This window comes from Photinus pyralis, unplaced genomic scaffold (genome assembly GCF_008802855.1).
Source record: "Photinus pyralis isolate 1611_PpyrPB1 unplaced genomic scaffold, Ppyr1.3 Ppyr1.4_LG10, whole genome shotgun sequence".
NCBI classification, from domain to species: domain Eukaryota; kingdom Metazoa; phylum Arthropoda; class Insecta; order Coleoptera; family Lampyridae; genus Photinus; species Photinus pyralis.
The window spans coordinates 783,148-802,125 of NW_022170250.1; the positions used below are offsets into that span (position 1 = coordinate 783,148).

Below are 18,978 nucleotides of genomic sequence, written 5' to 3' on the forward strand. Positions count from 1 at the left end.
AGTGGGGGGGGGGGGTTAACTACACACCCAAATTTTTGAATTTGAATGATTAAATAACGGTCAACCAACAAACGGCAAAATGTAACTAACACCAACAAACGACCAACAAACCATAGCAATAAAAATATTTTAAAAATTCAAAAAGTGGGGTGCTAACTACATGCCCAAATTTTTGAATTTGAATAATTAAATAACGGTTAACCAACAAACGTCAAAATGTAACTAACAAACACTAAAAAACGACCAACAAACGATCGCAATAAAAATATTTTGAAAATTCAAAATTGGGGGGGGGGGCTAACTACACGCCCAAATTTTTGAATTTTAATGATTAAATAACGGTCAACCAACAAACGGCAAAGTGTAACTAACACCAACAAACGACCAACAAACCATAGCAATAAAAATATTTTGAAAATTCAAAAAGTGGGGGGGCTAACTACATGCCCAAATTTTTGAATTTGAATAATTAAATAACGGTTAACCAACAAACGTCAAAATGTAACAAACAAACACTAAAAGACGACCAACAAACGATCGCAACAAAAATATTTTAGATCTATGTTATTTATTGTATTCATAATTATAAGATCATAATTTGTGAAAAGACCAATTTTTAACTAAATATTATGTACTGCTTTTTTTGCGTTTTGTGTTTCAATAAAAAGTGAGTTCATGATTTTGGACTTTCTGTCCGCCCGTCTCGCGAACGGTTTCGAATTTTCCAATTCTGTTTTTAGTAATAGATAGACAATGGTCAAGGGACTAAGCGACTAACTGATTAAATTTTGATCAATGCTCGGCAACCGAAAGTGACCGTCTATATTGGAGCAGTTTATTAATCTACAAGAAAAAGAGAAGCATTTAATTCGGGAATCGGGCACTTAATTAGCACCTAATTGGCACGTAATTATGCAATATGTTTGATTGTGTTCTGCTGACCATGCTCTGCTAGGTTAATGGCCATGGGAACGTAGTGGAATTCTGGTATGATCAGTATACCAATAACGAAGGTCGAAGCTTACCACTGGGATCACAGAAAGCAGGGATTCTGGGGAGGAGACGAGTCACTGGTGTCAGCGGCCAACACATACAACAGCCAGCTACTGGTTTAGGAAGAAGAAGGGGGGGAAACATAATAAAACCGCGAGCAATAATGGGGACCGCAGGTCCCTGCTACAGCGTACAGACTGGGGGACACAGTGTCCGAAACTACTATGACAGCGTGGTGAGGGAGGTAGAAGAAGAAGAGGAACACCGGCGAACAATGGTGCTGGGGGAATACAGGGAAGCGAGAGGAGTTTCAATGTTTACTAGGTTGGTCATAAAGGGGATTAATGCATAACAGTAGTTATTATTTATCACTCACTAGTAATAACATAACTCAAGCGCATCGATGTTGGAACTGACTCGAAACACAATTCGATTTGCCTTTATAACAAACAACAATCCTTCTAGAATGTTCACATGTAATATTTGATGACTTATCTTTCTTGGCGCTTCGATGTCTATTGAGATTTCTAGAATTTATAGTCGTTACACTACCTCCCTCTTAAAACTGTTGCGTGTCGCAACATGGACGACGGTTGTAGCGGAGACATAGTCCCAGGCAACTGTTCTGCAGCGTGACGGCCCCCTCCCGCATCTTCCATTCTTGAAGAAAAAGCAATCCACGAAATGGCTGCGGGATTTCTCTGGAGTAACATCCCAATATTTCCAGCTTGGTGCCCTGGAATACCACCTCCGGCACATTTCGGGTGCTGATGGGCGTTCCATACCCCTCAGAACCAGGAACCCCCGGTTCTATGTTCAGTGGGGTATGGAAATGGAAATTTTGTCGTCCTTCTCCAACAACTGTCATGACAGTTACGAATCCGAAAAATTTGAGAAAGTAGGTGTTATCTGGGGGTCTGGGGGGTATGAAATATCCCCCTGTAAACGACTGCGATTTCGAGAAAACCTCGATAAGTAGCTTTGTGGCACAAAGTGCTACACCGTTCCTTGACATTTTGTTTGAATTTCACCAAGTAGTTCCCTTTCCAACCACTCACATGTAGGTACTCAATTTATTATTTTGACGTCGAAATTGGAACTGATCGAAACGCAATTGGATTTGCTTATATAGCAAACGCCCCCTCTTTCTCGAAAGATCTCGAACGGTTCCGAATGCACCCGAGTATTTTAGAACGTTCTCGAACAAACGCGACGCGACATTTTATCTACCACCCCAAATATTAGAAAAAAGTCTTAAGTACCTGGGTATGTGGTCATTAGAACAATTTATTTTTGAGTCAACTTTATCTATGTTTGAGATATTTTATTATTACTTGAAACTGCTCAAATTCTGTAGAATCAACTCGTTTCGTAATAAGGTTTGTGAAAAACCGTATATTTTGCTTCACAAGGCGAATTGAATGGAGATTAGGGGAAATTGAGGAGGGTACTTACTTGAATGTCGCTTGAAGTAACCTGCAATACTCGGCGTCCAGCTTACGACCACCGATGTCATCGAAGATGCTTTCCAGCGATTCCGGCACGCGACCACTTACGCACATCAGCCGCGGTAAGTCATCTTGGGGCAGTCCTCCATTAACTTTGCGTTGCTCGAACCTCTTGAGGATAAGGTGCGCATTCGATCCGCCAACGCCGAAGCAGTTAACCGTAACCACTCCCGAGCCGTTTTCCGGCCACGGCATTTTGTCCAAAGGGACCACCATTCTACCCTCGACCAAAGCCTTTATGCTCTGCCGCGGTTTGCTGTAGTGAATGTTTGGCAAAAGGCAGTCGTCCTCCATTCCGATCAGAACCTTGACCAGCGAGCACATTCCGCTCGCACCCTCAGCATGACCAACGTAGGACTTGATGGAGCCGGCGATCAGTTGTGTGTCGCGTTTGGTACAGAAGACTTCGTCCAGCGCGGCCATTTCCTCGGGATCGCCGACCTTGGTACCGGTGGCGTGCGCTTCGACGAAGTCAACTACGGTGGGATCTAGTCGGCATTCCTCGTACGTCTCCTGTAAGAGGACCTTTTGCATTTCGCTCGACGGGAACGTTATCCCTTGCTCGATATAGCCGCCGCTGTTTGTTTTTGTGTGCAGCAACTGCAAGACAGAACTAGACCCCAATCTAACTAAAGGGAGTACCTGTGCGTAAATGCGACGAGCATCCTTAGCTTTTTGCAGAAAGACAACGGAAACGGTCTCGGAGCGTGAGTAACCATTCGCATCTTCATCAAACGGCCTACACATCCCTTCCGGACTTAGAACACCTAATCTGTAACAACGCCGTTACCAGACCCTTTAACATCCTCCATCACGTACCGAGCAAACTGCAGGGATGTTATGGAGTTTAAGCACAAGCTGACACCACCCAGTAATGCGCTGTCGCATCGACCTGTCCGAATGGCTCGGTACGCGTGCTCCAAAGCGTAAAGTGAGCTGCTGCACGCCGTGTCAACAGTATGCGAAGGCCCTCTCAGATTGAGGTAGTGACTGATTCGTTGCGCAGTCATCGACCGAGAACCCCTAAAGAAGAAGGATGCATTAACATTTTATATTTTCTCAATCAAGTTTGTTTGAAGTAATTTTAATATTCTTAAAGGAATCGACCTATGAGAACAATTTACGTGAACATATCGAATTCAATTTTTTTTTGTATTTCTTTTTATAAGCCAAACAAATATTTTGCGTTGGCAAGGCTTGATGGGTATACAAATAACGCGTGAAGAAAAGGAAAAGTAAGTAGATGAAGAGCAGAAATAGAGAAGTGAAGGGAGAAAGCGCGAGAAGGAGTGCCAAGAAAACCAGGCGCCAGTCAAAAATAGGTTAGGCAAGTTAATATGGCCGCGGGGTAAACATGCATGAAAAAACTTAAGAATGGTGGGATAGTGGAACGACCTTTCCAGTGAGCGAGCGGGAGGTAAGGCCAACGTCGAATTGGTGTTCGTAGCTGGTAAAACAGCAGCTAGCAGTACGCAAATAAGGGATTGGTTTATCATCGGCTACGGATGAAGGAAAAGAAGAACTGATGGAAAGGACAATGAAATTAGAAGAAGAATAAAATGAAAGAAAGAAGATATGAAACAATATAAAGATAAAAAGATGAAGAATATGGCCGGAGTAATAAAGAAGAAGAGAAATAGGGTAAAGAAAATGAAGTGGAAGAAGATAAACAACCTTTAATGCTTCTTCAATTTCCATGTTCGAAACGAACAAGGAAGTTGAGGAGAAGAGTAACGGGCTAAGATGAATTCGTAAGGAGGAGGACAAAAGGAAGGGGTACAGCGTAGGTAGTAGAATAATTCCTAAAAAAGAGAAGAAAAGATGAAAAAGAGTAGCCGGTGGAAAAGTAAACAATATTAAAGTGGAAGAAAAACAAGTGCTCCGAGGAAGGGGGTACAGAAAACAAACGGGGGAAAACGCAAGAAAGACGAAGGGCTGGAGTAAGGTCAGAGTTGTGTACCTACCTAACCCCCAGTATTCAAAGGTATAATGACAGTTGTATGAACATTTCTTCCCTTTTTCCTGCGGAGTTACTTGGAGAGGGAAGAGTCCTTAGGGATGAACGTTTTAAGACTGAACTTATCACTGGGAGGAATACCATAACCGAACCTAACTAGTACTCTAACCTAACCTCACTAATGCTTCAATCTCCTCGCGCATTATATTCTTCTGATACAAGATTTCTCACCTAACTTAACTAGCACGCTAACCTAACCTCAATCATACCTTAACATAACCTTTAATCACCTCCTCGCACAGTTAGGTTAGGTGAGAAATCCTGTATCAGAAGAATATAACGTGCGAGGAGGTGATTGAAGGTTATGCTAATGGAAATGATTACATACCCCGTCAGGCCAAAGTTTGGACTGGTATTCGTTCCCATGATCACCGCCTCCTCGGTTTCCGAAAAGCAGCACCCCATGAAGACACCGCAGTTCGCACCTTCCAACTCGTTTACGTTGTAACCTGCATCAACGATCGCCTCGTACGCCTTCTCCAAGGAAATCTTGATCATGGGATCCATCTGGTTGGCTTCGTGGTAATGCAAATCTGCAACACTCACGATGAGACCTACGCCCAGCTACGGGTCGATGCCATACCAAATTGACCAGCGTCCAGCTTCTCGAGGTGATTAATTTTACCGATACGCGGGGGTATCTCTGGGTTGGTCGATAACCAGCGACCATGATCACTGATGACCATATCAACTCCTGTACTGATAGATGTCGTCCGACTCGGGAAAACGTCCAGACATCCCTATTCGTTAAACACCATCAGCCTGATCACCATCAAAACTCACTTACCGGTAATGACGACCTCCTCGCCTTGCAAGGGATGGGCGAGTGCGAATCCTCCATCTTTTTCCAAAACCATTTTTACCACAATTGCTAAATGGCAAATAAACCTAACGAATCGAAGCCCACTTTTAAATACAAAGTGAGAAAATTATGCAAAACCCCCAATGTCAATGTAGGGAGCCAGTATTAACCTTTAACCACCATTGTCTGCGCATACAATATTTAATGAAGTGGAAATTTTAGGGTTTAGTTCGATCACAGCATTGCATTCTATCCTTGTCATTCTGCAATTTTTGCTTTCCACCGACGAGGACAAAGTTCTCCCCAAAATCTTGAGTTTGGCATCATGGGTCAATCTATGCGACAGTAGGTGAAATCTATTCGCTATACAGGGTGGTGTTTTTAAGTGGACCATTAGAAGTAGGTATTTCAGGAACGGTTTGGCATTTCGAATCGGGATCCATTACCTTTTTAGCGCATTTTTGCAAATTTATTTGTAAAAAGTAGCTTTTAATCTCACTTTGGCTGGCTGGCTGGCTGGCTGGCTGCAAATGTGGGCGCGTAGAAGAACTCTTGTAGAAAGGCAACGGGTGTACGTGTATCTACAGGGCCGTGAAATTTGTCAACCTTAGGGACATGGCTACATGATGTGGGGTTGGCGACATCTGGGCGTCATCCTCGAGCGTAGTAAACTAACGTGAAGGTTTTTCAGTTTTTTCCTATCTTCTACTACAGTTTTGGTCCGATTCTTTTGAAATTGGTGTCGTCGGAAAGATGTTGTAAACGCGCACAACTCCTGCGTGGCGGAATTTTGTTTTTTGTCCTAGGGGCGAAATTAACGACGTTTTGCGAGGCGCGCGCGCGCGTCTTCGAGAAGTAGTCAACTTCGGGCGCCTTTTACCTTCCGTTGCGAACTCACGCGGTTTAACGTTTCGTAAATCTCGAATCGCTGTCTCTCTTTCTCGTGTCGCCAATAGAAGCGAATTGCGGGTGGGTGAACGGGACGTCGGAAGTGGCTACCGTCAAAGGGAATGTGGTAGCCTCCGACACGATTTTAACTTTAAAAGCGAATTGCGGGTGCACGCGGAAAGTGGGAAACGGTTAGTGAATGTAGTAGCCTTCGACAAGATCTGTTATTGTTTAAATAATCAAACCAAAAGGAATCTTTTAAAAATATTTTCAAGATGGCCGTTTTTCCGTTTGCAACAGAACGATAGCGAAACTTTCTTATTTCAAATGGCACTATCTTTTCTGATGGTATTTTTGGATCCCTCATAAAAAATCAGTATGATTTTGTTAATATGATGCTGTGTCTAACTGACATGGTTTCGAAATTATTTGACGTTTTTTCATAGTTTCAGATGTTCACTAAATTAGCCATATCACTGTTGTCTGACAACTTAGCGAATGGACAGCTATCAAATGTTATTGGTCTGATTTTCAAATGTGGTTCGAAAATAATACGAATAAACGTTCAACGTTGACAATCGGGTTTTGGTCAAAAACTCGAAATTTTCAAATGGAAACCATATCTTTACTATGTGTAAATGAGCGGACTGTATCTTAAGTAAATCTTACCTTTAGTTTTTCGGCGAATCGGTGTAAACTTGTTTGAAATTGTGAATGGGGTGGCGAAGGAAAGGACACAAGGAAAACTCACCCCAATCACCTAAAAGAACTAAACGTTTTAACTGTTCTGCTTGCTTTTACTTAACTCTCTATGCGAATAATTGAAATCAAAAAATTATCTATCATTCTGTGCACGCATTAGTTATGCGCAGGTAACTAAAATTGTATTTGAAAGCATTGAAACGAAAGTAACAAAAACGCGGCAAGTTTAAATTGCTCATTCATTAACAAAACCGCCCACCAAAAAATGAAACAATGAAACATTTTTTACTGAAATATTTACAAAAAAAAACAAATTATAGTTTTCGCGTTTTCCTCACTGCTCAATGGGAAAACGTATTAGCGACGTAAGAGGGCGCGTTAAAATAGTGTTAGAGACCTTAATCTTGGCAATACGCGAGATGCCGTCTCTACCAGGACATAATGTCATGATTCGACCAATAGGCCAATTTAAAGGAGATGATGTCATCCCTTTAAGAAGAACGGTATCTCCAACATTAATAATGGGTGCCGGATTGGTCCACTTGGTTCGTTGCATCAAAGATTGCAAATATGATGAGCTCCATTGCTTCCAAAAGCTTTGAATGCTCTGCTGAATGAGCTGCCAACGCGTTAAACGGTTTTGAGGAACATCCAATAAGGAAAACGGATAAAAAATTGCAAAATTAAAAAAAAAGCGGCCCGAAATATTTAAATAAATTTATAAATGATTGCTTTTGATCGATTATTCAAAATAGGTAATGAGCCCCGAATCAAATTCCAAACCGTTCCTGAGATACTTTTAATGGTTCACTTAAAAACACCACTCTGTATACGAATAACATTTGCAATTAACAAGGTCTAATCAAGTATTCATTGTTTATTATTTCAATTGAATACGAGGCACATGATTTATGAGCTGGTTGATTATGTAAATTACATTTTGCTTTATGAAATAGGCCCCTGTTCAGCTCACTGAAGGTTTTAATACGTCTTTACCTTTGGAGTATACAGAAAACCTGAAATCGCAACCTATTCGTTCTTTGGTGGGATGCTCAGTTTCTCTCTCCCATACAACTGTTTCCTCAAACGCCCTCTCTGCCTTTTGCAGTATTCATACTGGAGAATTATTTGCTATACTCCAAGCGTGCAACTCTTTAACTCAGGACCCCAAAACAGTTGCAATATGTACTGATTCTTCCGCCTCAACCAAATCCATTCAAAACATCTACAGTTCACATCCCTTAGTCCAGTCTATACACGAACGCTGTCAGCAGCTTCTCTCTGTACGAGTAAACGTAACCCTACTATGGGTTCCCTCCCACGTCGGCATTACTGGTGGGAACGAACTAGGAGATTGTGCAGCAAAAGAAGCATCAATAGCAAACCTCCCTACCGAAGGAATCCAATTATACAAAGATCTGAAAAACTTCTTCAAGGATAAGATCCACCTAACTTGGCAAGAACACTGGTCCAGAATCCCGTCTAAGCTATACGAGATACGGAAATCTGTCAAGCCTTTTCACCTCCCTCCATTAACAAGAAGAGATAAAATAATCATTCGAAGACTTCGAATTGGACACACAAATCTCACACACAGACACTTGATGAATTCAGAACCTCCACCTGTATGTCATCACTGCAACAGCGCGTTATCCGTCAAACATCTTCTAATGGAATGTCAGCTTCACTCACACACAAGAAGTCAGCTTGGTCTCTCAAACACCCTGGATGAAGCACTCAACTCACCGAACCAGAGTTCTCAGATATCTAAATTACATCGATTACAGCTCCAAAATATGAACCCTTGTGATATAATATTTGTAACCACTGGAAATATGGCTTTTATTAGCTTAAAGAAATCAACTAGACAATTCAATGAACTTTGACAATAACGACAAATGACTATCAGATGATACTAGATAAAATATCATATCACCTTGCTTCAGCTGTTTAGATATAGCTCTACTCTCTCAAACATAAATATAATGTAATTGACCATTAGCCTATAAACCTATACACAACTGTATCTGTGTCAATGGCCTCTGATATGCTGAGGCACATTAATCTCAATAAAAAAAAAAGTGATTTTTCTGAAATACTGACTATACCCTACTCTAGACACAAGCGGAATGAATGTTGTTTAGAGCGATATTCGAGTTATCTCAAATTAGGTACATAAGTACCTCAAAGCAATATTGTTGACGCCGATTGAGTAGAAATGTGCAGGTTAGAAACATTTGTTAATTATACTTCGTGCGAAACTTCACTACAAGGTAAATTCTTTTCAATTAAATTCATTAATTGAATTAGAGATATATAATTAAAATTAAGCTAATCGGTCAATTATGCCAAAATATGCTTCTCGAAGATCCCTAACACGGTTACGCCGTTACGGGCACTTACGTGTTCTTCTATCACGATAATTTGGTTGTATTGTCTAACAGACTGCCTTTACAAATAATTGATGGAGTATCGGTGGGTCATTTGGAAAGAGAACGACAATTGAACCACTACTCTTTATTAATTGTTGATTATCTTATTGATATAGTCGGCAAGTTCGGGATTCTGCACGATGGTCGCGTGGGTCCCTTCGATCGTATGAACTCGAACGGGTTCCTCGCACAACTTCTGCAGTCCGTAGTCCTCGTCGTAGTTTACGAAAGGCGAATCGATCGGCTTGATCAGCGTCACCTCCGACTTCAGCTTTGGAAAGTTTGCCTCGTAATTATATAGAGCTTTCATTCTCGCACAGACGGCGATGGCCACTTGCTTTTGGTATTTTTTCGAATGCGGAATGCCTTCGGGTATCATGTCGTGTAAGTACTCGACGCGTTCCTCCAACGTGCGCAACTGGCGTACGGTTTCCTAAAGACAAGTCGATCAAATGGTGCGTGGGCTGCGACAAAGCTTACCCGAAGCGCTACTGTAACCTCCAAGGGCGCGTATGAGGTGATTAGGTTAAACAGTATGGCGGTTTCCAAGGAGGCCTCCGACTCGTGTTCAGACCACAACTGCAGACTTATGAGTTTTTTTAGCATTTCCGGTGCGCCGTCGATTAAAATCACTTTTCCGATCAATCCACGGACTTCTAAGATGGAAGCGAGCTCTAACGCGACAGCACATCCATACGAATACGCTACGAGGTTAAAATGATGTTCGACGTGGGGTATTATCTAAAATTCGATTTGTAAGGGGAAATGGTGGAAACAATTACCATTGGTAGTGATTTAGCGAAGGCTTCTAAGTTGAAATCAGTGGCGGCGTTTGCGTACTGGATACACTCCACCTGAGCCTTAACTTTTTTAGCCAAGGGCGCCATGTTTTCGGCAACTCCTTCAATTCCCGGCAGAAAGATTGCCAATGGCGCGTGATCTTGTTGCTTAACTAAACTTTCCATTTGCTTTAATGGTATTCTGGATTCCTCCTCAGTGCGGAAGTGGGTGTAAAAGGTGTTTGTGCGTGCGGGGAGGGTTGGAACTCCGTGGTCTGGTGTTTCTTTGGATAACCGCTCTTTTAGTTTAGCGAAGGTGAGGGTTCGAATTTCTTTAGGGCTTAAGAAGATTTCACAGTCGCGTTCGAGGGCCTGCTTTATTTCGACCGTGGTCATGGAGTCCATGCCCATTTCGGATAAGGTGGCGTGCTCGCTGATCGTTGTCATATCGGTTATTCCTAAACAAAGCCGGGGAGATGAAGGTGGTACTAGAAGTAAACGTACCCATAATGTTTTTGATCGCGCTGATGACGCTTTCGGCGCCCTCGGCGACGCTCTTTTTTTCCGCCACCACCATACAGGCCACTATGGGCTCGTCTTGCAAGAGGAAGGTTTCCAAGATGCTCAGACAGGACGAGACACGCTGTTGCTGTGTGCCACCGATCACAATCTCTTTGTCATGTTCCTGCATTTTCTCACTCATGCCGACCTAAAATAGTACGTGGTGAACTCTGACGATGACGAATGGCGCACCTCTATCGCCCCCCATTGTATTGCCAAACCTGGGTACCCCTCACGTTTCCTTTGCTCGCAGATCCTTTCCATGATCGAGTTGGCCATGCCGTAAGTGGTCTGGCCTGTATTGCCTCTTCCGCACGAGACCGACGAGAATACAACGAAATGCCTAAGGGGTGGTTAGTAAAGTGCGAAGCACCGGGTTGGAGTAGCTTACTGTAGGCGCGGGCAGAGCCGCCGGCTTAGGGCGTCTAGGTGCCGCGTCGCACGGGCCTTCGGCGAGAGCGCGTCTACGAAGTTCTCCTCCGTCTGGTTCTCGAAGAGATCGTCCCGAAGTACCACCGCCAAACTGAAGATCGCCGCTACGGGCCCAAGTTTCTCCGACCTCTCCAGCAGTTGCGCACATCCTTCCTTGGTGGTGACGTCCTCTGTGACCACCCTTACGGTAGCCTCATACGTTTTCCAAGCCCTAAGGGAAGATATCTGTGAAGGGCTAACCGCAGTTTGACTCACCTAAGTTTCGACGCGGCGTAGCCATTTCTGACACCATTCCTAGAGACTAAAACCAAATTGCGGGCACCTCTTAGTATAAGCCAATCACCCAGTTCCAGTCCAAGGCCTCCCAAGCCGCCTAAAATGATGTACGTCATGCAAGGGTCGCAGGAGAATCTGGAATGGTAGGTCATTAGCGATCCTTTGCATAGGATCTGTATGTACCTAGGGAGAGCCCTGAATAGTTCGCGAGATTGCTTGTTTTCATCGCGTATCTTTACGACGACTTTTCCTATGTGTTTACCTGCCGCCATGTAACGGTAGGCTTCTTCGACTTGGTCCATGTTGAAGGTGGTAAGGGACAAAGGCTTAACCGCCCCTTGTTTCAGGAATTTACTCAGAATTTGTTGAAGTGTGTGCTTTTGATTGTGGAAGTCCCTGAAGTACATATCCAACATGCAGCCGGCATACCTACGCCCTTCGCTAAGTACAGAGAGTGCAAGTTTGCTGCTATTGACCAAGTCGTATTTGCCTATCTCGACGAAGTATCCTTTCGGCGCAAGGCACTGAAGCGTCGCTTTCAGTTTTTCTTCAGCCAGGGAGTTTAAAACCAAGTCGACTCCCCTTCCTTGTGTTTGCTTCAAAACCATCTGCACGAAGGAGGTATCGCGAGAGTTGCCGATGTGGCTAGCTACGGACCGAATGACTACTTTTGTAGCAGTTTACGTGCTCACCTGGTATTTCTGGGAATGTTTCCGTGATGAACTTCCTCTTCTCCTCGGTACCGACGGTTGTAAATATTTTGCACTTGTAGAACAAGGCTATGTAGATGGCGGCCTGCCCTACGCCTCCAGCACCGGAGTGTATCAGGAGACTTTGTCCCGGTTTAAGATGGGCACTCTTAAAACACGTCCTACTAAACGACGGAAGAGATACGCTGACACTTACCACGAAGAAACTGCACAACACCGTCGAGTAGGTAACCGGAACACTGACGGCCTGTGCCATAGTCCACTGAACCGGTATCCTCCACATCATTTCACCGTCGGGGACAACGGAACTAGCCATAGCGCCACGCTGTACAAATCCCATTACTCTGCCGCCTCTACAATAACACGCTACAACCAGGTTTACTCAGTAACAGGTCGATAAAGTTGGCACTCCCACTTTGCCTAAATATTCCCTTTGTAAGTACCTTCCTTCGACACTTCGTTCTGCAGATATTTATAACAGTCTTGAAATGGATTACTTTGTAATAGTTAATATTGATCACTCACAATTTATAACATAACACGAGAGGGAGCTTAATACTTCACTTGGATGCTAGAACTGACTCCAAACACAATTCGATTTGCTTATATAGCAAACGCTGGTCTCGAACGCTTCCGAATATTCTAGAATGTTCTCGAACAAACACGCCATATTTCCCGGAAAAAATGCGTCACATCCGCTTGCGTTTCTTAGCGTCGATGACTAATCTTTAATGGCTCGATGTCTATCGGTATTTCTAGAATATTCATACACATAAACAAAGATAGTAAAAATGATAAAAACATTTAACATTAAACAAGTTAAAGCTCTTCAAGATTATACGCTCATTTTTCTCTTGGAAGTTGTCTTACTTTTTTATAGTTTTATGTCAGATTCAGTCCTCTAGATTCATATTTATCCATTTAATAAGTTACGAGGATGTTTTTGTTCCAAAATATATATAGAGGGAGTTTTTTCTTCATTTTAATCATTGGGATCTCAGAAACCATAAAGATTCGGTTAAATGAGGAAAGATTTGTCGTTTTAAGAGCATGTTTAAGATAATGCTTTTGTTCTTTGATAAAAATCCACAGTTCACTAGATATGATATGAGATATATAAAGTAGTCCATGGCGTCCTGGGGCGTAATGGAAAGGGCATACTGGACTGTCATCTCATTATGCCCACAGACGTCCTGTCAAAAATATTGAAGGAGATATAATGTATTAAAAAAGATACTATTTCATTCGTATGAAGGACTTTATGTTGTGCAAGCAATAATCATTACATTTGTATATTATGGAAATACCTTCTTCGGAATTATGAGAAATAAAATTTTGTATACACCTCAGGCATTAAGGCCGATTCACATTATCGGCCCCGTCACGGTCAGATCATGGTCCACTCGTGGTACGGTCAATTATTATATTAAGGCATATTGATATTATCGGTCCAGGTCAGAACATGTTCATACACGCTACAATAATTGATCGTACCGTGACGTGATCGCTAATGGGAATCGGCTTTTACTCGACATTTAACACTCGAGTGGCTCGGACGACTTACAATCCCTCGAACCCCCGGAGGCCCTTGGCATCTCCTGCCATCGGCATAAGTATCGCCTGCATAAATAGCTATAATGGCAGACGTTTATAATAAATTTTTGTTTGTCAAAATTTGGAAAATTACGTAACAATAGAACGGGTTACTCAACCGACGCGTTTACATGCCAGTTCTAACCAATGTAAAGCGAAAATTACGGTGACAGACGTTTAAAAATCATATATATATATATATATATATATATATATATATATTTTTTTCGAAATTTGTGTTTAGTCCATAACTTTTGATTGAGACGCCTGATCGAACAAGTACGAATCGTTTTGGATTCTACGCACCAGAATTAGTGAGAAAAAGTGTTTTCCCGAGAAATTTTGGAGCAGTCGATTTTTGGTAAAAAAGGAAGGTTGTACACTGACTTTTTTTGAGCCCGGAAAAAAAATTGTCTGAGATCGACCGGGAAAAAACATTTTCTTATAGAGTTTGGCCCGTAGTATCCATAATTTCAAACAGTTCCAAGATTGGACTACCTAGATCAAAAGTTACACCCCAACTTGGAGCATAAAACTAAATCCATAAAAGATTAGTCATCTGCAATAAGAAACGCAAGCGTATGTGACGAATTTTTTCCGGGAAATATGGCGTGTTTGTTCGAGAACATTCTAAAATATTTGGGAGCATTCGGAAGCGTTCGAGAACTTTCGAAAAAGATCGGTGTTTGCTATGTAAGCAAATCGAATTGTGTTTCGAACGTTCGAGTCAGTTCTAGCATCGATTCGAAGTGATAAGTATTAAGCTCCCTCTCGTGTTATGTTATAAATTGTGCGTGACAAATATGACTTAACTATTACAAAAAAAAGGTAGACTGTTATAAATGTTTGTACCCACGAGGAAATTGTAACATGCATGGTTTTCTAATCGAACGCCTTATCGAAAGGAATTGGTTTTTAAAAACTATAACTTTCATCCGCGACTCCTTTTTAAGATAAGTAGGTTACGGGGTGAGGGGATGGGGGTAGAAGTGTATTTTATCTTTCATGGTATTCTAATGAAATGTCTCACAAAGGGCGATTGGTACATTTGAATGAAATATATCCATGTCAAATCTTTAAGAGCGAATATCTCGGAAAGTGTCAGAAGAGGATACTCATAAAGGTCAAGGGGAACAGTGCGGGTGTTCAAGTTAGCACCCCCCACTTTAAAAATCGGTTTTCTGGTAGAACTAAGCGAGTACAAATTCTAATTTTGTGGGTACTAATTAGTCCTAAATTATAGGTATATTTTTACTTGATTTGGGCACAGTGGGGGTGCCAACCTTATCGTCCTCTCAGTAACTGAATTTACGTTGCATCTATTCCGGCGTACTCAAGACCTTGCGCTGTGGTTAAAGCAAGCCGATCCTTTATGAACGCCTCCGAAGGAACACGACCGGAAGCCAACATAATATTCATGAAGTTGATGGAACTGGCGTATACCTAGACAAGCCCTTAAGCCAGCACCTGGTGGAACCTTCGTACAAACCTTGACCGATCGTTCGGGGTCCTTAGCGTTCTCCTGCGGGAGTAGTCCTTCGACCCAGCCGAGCGTCGACATGTTTCCCACGACGTTCTGGTTGCAGAAGACGTGCTGGCTTTCAACCTCCTCCAAGCGCTCCAGAGGCAGATGGCGATAGGTACCCCAAGCGCCGTGCTTCAACACGTTAATCGCCAAGTCTTTGTTTAGCTGTTCGCTGAAGAGTGGATCGGAGAGGTTAAATTTAACGTTCCCGTCCTGAACAAAGACGCATTTCACATTCATTCCTCCAGGTTCGCGTCTTAGACAATTGACAAAGCCGAGCACGCCGCTTAGGGGCTCATTTTCGACGACCACCAACGTTTTGGTTTCATTGCGCATGGCACTCTGAAGTTTGGGCAACCAGTCGTAAGTTGTACCATCAAACTTGGCCATGATCACGTGCTCTTTCCGGTAGCTCACAACCTTCCTCAGCAACACTAGCGTTTCCGTTTCAGTTTTTACTTGCGCCAGAAGCGCGAGGCCAGGGAAATTTGGAGAAAGATCATCTCCCTCCCTTGAGATAATAATGCCGTTCTCCTTGAGGACGCCTTCAGCCTCCTGGAGTAGTTCAAGGTTACCTGATGCCCCCTCGAGAATGACTATCTCGCATTGCTTCTCGGAGGACAATGTCTTGTTGTGGACTTTCAGATTTGGGGCAGTCAGGTTTTCGTCGCTCAAAAGTGTGATTTCAGTTTTAACCAGCGGCTGGTCGTTAAAAGCCTCTTGCAGGATTGGGGAAATCGCGCCAGTTTTCGCGACCTCCACGATTTTAACCTTCAGCGACAGTGTGTTCTCAAGGAAGATCTGCACCAGGACGCGCACCGCAGATTGCATGGGCAGCTCGGTGTCAAACGGTACGAACTTGTGCGTCTCCAGGACCGGCTCGGCCGTTACCTTACGGCGCATGATCGGCGTAGCGTAAAGCTTCCGCAGCTCGATACCTCCACAGCTACGCCACTTTTTATAATCATCGCGGAAGAGTCTGCCTAACTCACCTGATGGCATCCGCCTCGCGATGATTGTACACAGGCAGTAGAGATGGGTTGTCCAACTGCTTAACGTACTCGAAGTGCTTCATGGCGTCAATCTTCAACTGGCCGATGAACGTGGGGACGTACAGACTTCGGGTATCTTCTCCGAGAAGTTTCGTCTGCAGCATGTTATCGATGAATGCGATCCAGTTACGTTCCCATTTAATCCAGCTTATCGATCCGGATATATGGGCTGTTTCCTGAGCGCGAAACGCTCCTCTAGAAGAATTCAATACAAACCATCACCTTCACCAAGTCACTTACGAGTAATTGTAACCCCGTAGGCGTAGCTCTTTGTAAATATCTTTTGACGTGAAGGAGATTCCTTCGTCATCTTCAGTTGACAAGGCGAGGTCAATGAATTCGTCCGTCTCTGAGAGTGTGCGTACGGTTCCGGAGACAATAACTTCTTCGACGTCTCCGATCTAAAGTGCACAAAGTAGGAGGGTTGGTGAAGATTCATTTACCTCAAATCTGTTGGTTCCTCGACCGATGGTGATCTTGAATACCATCTCCGATAACTTGGAAATGTGAACGGCTTTATGGAATCGCACGCTGTCGAAGCGCACCCGAGAGCTGAGCATTGGAACGTCCACAATTTTACAGTACGTCTCCCAGATCATGAACAGGTATGCGGTTGCAGGCATTATTGTCAGTCCTAAACACGTGCAACTTCAGGTTTTAAAAGGGCATAAAATGCTAGAAGGTGCTGTGAATAGGGTCCACGGGTTTTTGCGTTTCTGTGACCATAATCCGATCATTTTTAAAAGACATTGTATTAGGAGATCACGAGTAAAGCACGCGCTACGAGTTTAATGACACGACGCGTAGCGGAGTGCCTTCAAACTGTAAGCGCATCCTATCGAAGAATTAAGCGGGAGAGGAATTGATAGTGAAACTGCCTGACTTACCATCAATGACGTGCCCTAGTAAGATAGACCAGTCTATGTCCTTATTGCCCAAAGAAATAACTTGGTGGCCCGGATGCAAAACCGTCTTCTTGTAAAACAGTGTGAACCAATTTATGTCGTAGTTCCACTTAATTAGTGGCGAGATCATGGGCGTACCGCGACTAACCGGCCACTTCACTGGCGGGTACAGAGCTTCCACGTTGAGATTGTGACCCAGCATGTACAGGCTGAAAGAGATCTCTGCAGGAGAAGACGCGCCGTCGTCGCTACTCACTTTCCCACCACATCCAGGAATGAGGTCACGGCGTCAGAGCTCGAAATGTGCAAGGAAACGAAACCGCTCAGCCGAATCTGATCGGAACCAAGCACGACAACGGCTAGCTCGGGATAGCGACTGTGTTGCAACAAGCGTTCCTCCAAAGGTTTCGGATTTAGGAGACTGTGAAGGATCACTTCCGGATTGGGTGTCCATTTTTGTATCCGGCTCAACAGCACCAAGCTTTTGGCACTTAAGACGTACTCGAGACGTAGATCATCGCTTACCAGCCGAGAAATTTCGTACCCGACCGCGACCGCCTGCTCGAAATTGATCCGCCCGTTTGCGTAACCGGCGGATAACTCCCCGATGGACATCCCCGCCGTGTAGTCTAACGATAAATTCAACTCCTTGAGCAGCTCGACGAAAGCGAGCTCAATGGCTAAACTAGCGAGTACTAATTCTCTCCCGCTTTTGCATTTGCAATTTTTTATTATCTTGATTAAATCAACCTGGAGCGGCAGGAGTGAGGCGATTCTGTAACGTGAGGGTGATGTTTCGGTCCTGAGGTTGTCAACTCCGGCCACAGTCATCCCAGCGGGGGGATGGAAAACATTTAAGACGAGGTAAACATATGACGTTAATTCATGTTTATTATATTGAAACAATTCACCGGAATTAAGTTTTCATATTTGTTATTGTATAGAGTGTGATTTTTTTTCTTTCTAGATATAATACAATCTGTATAGGGATAGGGTAATAGTCGCCGGGTATAAATCACCGGGATGACCAATGCCGGAATACTAATGGTCGCCGGGATGGGTTGTCGCCTCGAAAACGGTGCCGGGATGGAACGAACCGTCTCAACTCACCTCTGTACGGCCGCGGAAAACGCCGAAAATCTGAACAGTCCACTGCCGATGTCGAGGAGTGCTTCAGTTGGTCCTGGAAGGAGCAGACATACGCGCCTCTTGCTGTCGAACCTCGTCGAGCTCCGCTTTAGCTCGCCAGTTTTGGCGTGGATGATGTACCCACGATAAGGGTGCTTAGAGTTAGTACACCTGCAACGGCAATATTTCCAGAAACAGAAATAGACGATGTAAGTCATTTCTTTCCCTTTAAAATTCAGCAAGGATAAAAATAGTCGCTGTTTATTTTTTATTTTTTGGGAATTGGGAACACTATTGTTTTTAGGGGTTTTTAGGGTCTTCAGTACAATTTTTGGGTGGCTGCTTCCCCCGTGTCAAGGCCAGCACTTTTTCGCTGCGTGTCTATGGTAAGTGGCGTTCCTAGGTTGCAGTATCAGGGGTGGGCTCTTTCCATGATACTGTATGCTCAAAGAGGTGCGGTCCACATAAGTAAAAAGGCCACACGGGTAAGGGAGCGACCTTTAAGTTCATTCATGAAATCTCATTTGTCAAATTATGGCGAATAGTAGATGCTGGGCCAGGACAGTGTTACCTTTGTTAGTTCAAAAAACAGAAGGGGGTACCGTAACAGGAGCTCGCTTTGCCGTTTAAATCTAGTCTCCTGATAAAAAGAGGAAGAAGGAGACCCAGCAAAAC

At 43.5% G+C, this 18,978-nt stretch overlaps 2 protein-coding genes across 2 annotated transcripts; both read right to left on the reverse strand.

The window, feature by feature from the left end:
• Nucleotides 1-2,444: 2,444 nt before the first annotated feature.
• Nucleotides 2,445-4,884, reverse strand: LOC116161395 (fatty acid synthase-like). Its single transcript, XM_031474730.1, has 4 exons — nucleotides 4,847-4,884; nucleotides 3,321-3,524; nucleotides 3,144-3,273; nucleotides 2,445-3,101 (listed from the first exon to the last, which is right to left on the reverse strand). The coding sequence occupies exons 1-4, from the start codon at nucleotides 4,882-4,884 to the stop codon at nucleotides 2,445-2,447; spliced, it is 1,029 nt and encodes a 342-aa protein (XP_031330590.1).
• Nucleotides 4,885-9,412: 4,528 nt separating this feature from the next.
• Nucleotides 9,413-18,958, reverse strand: LOC116161688 (fatty acid synthase-like). Its single transcript, XM_031475129.1, has 18 exons — nucleotides 18,286-18,958; nucleotides 17,432-17,950; nucleotides 17,158-17,384; nucleotides 16,714-16,904; nucleotides 16,511-16,671; nucleotides 16,211-16,465; nucleotides 15,183-16,164; nucleotides 15,006-15,136; nucleotides 12,297-12,453; nucleotides 12,083-12,248; nucleotides 11,574-12,039; nucleotides 11,370-11,525; nucleotides 11,074-11,325; nucleotides 10,875-11,025; nucleotides 10,626-10,830; nucleotides 10,125-10,579; nucleotides 9,823-10,083; nucleotides 9,413-9,775 (listed from the first exon to the last, which is right to left on the reverse strand). Exons 1-18 carry the CDS (start codon nucleotides 18,519-18,521, stop codon nucleotides 9,431-9,433), a joined length of 5,316 nt encoding a protein of 1,771 aa, XP_031330989.1. The 5' UTR covers nucleotides 18,522-18,958; the 3' UTR covers nucleotides 9,413-9,430.
• Between the last annotated feature and the right edge of the window lie 20 nt (nucleotides 18,959-18,978).

Bases quoted from the DNA above. Each gene is read 5' to 3' on its own strand.
- LOC116161395 (XM_031474730.1), bottom strand. From the start codon at position 4,884: ATGGGAACGAATACCAGTCCAAACTTTGGCCTGACGGG. The intron at 3,525-4,846 runs GTATGTAATCAT...CTTCTTCTTTAG, and splicing joins CCAAACTTTGGCCTGACGGG to GGGTTCTCGGTCGATGACTG. The intron at 3,102-3,143 runs GTACTCCCTTTA...TCTGTCTTGCAG, and splicing joins CTCGTCGCATTTACGCACAG to TTGCTGCACACAAAAACAAA.
- LOC116161688 (XM_031475129.1), bottom strand. From the start codon at position 18,521: ATGACTTACATCGTCTATTTCTGTTTCTGGAAATATTGCCGTTGCAGG. The intron at 17,385-17,431 runs GTGAGTAGCGAC...GATCTCTTTCAG, and splicing joins TTCCTGGATGTGGTGGGAAA to CCTGTACATGCTGGGTCACA. The intron at 16,466-16,510 runs GTAAGTGACTTG...GAATTCTTCTAG, and splicing joins CTACGGGGTTACAATTACTC to AGGAGCGTTTCGCGCTCAGG.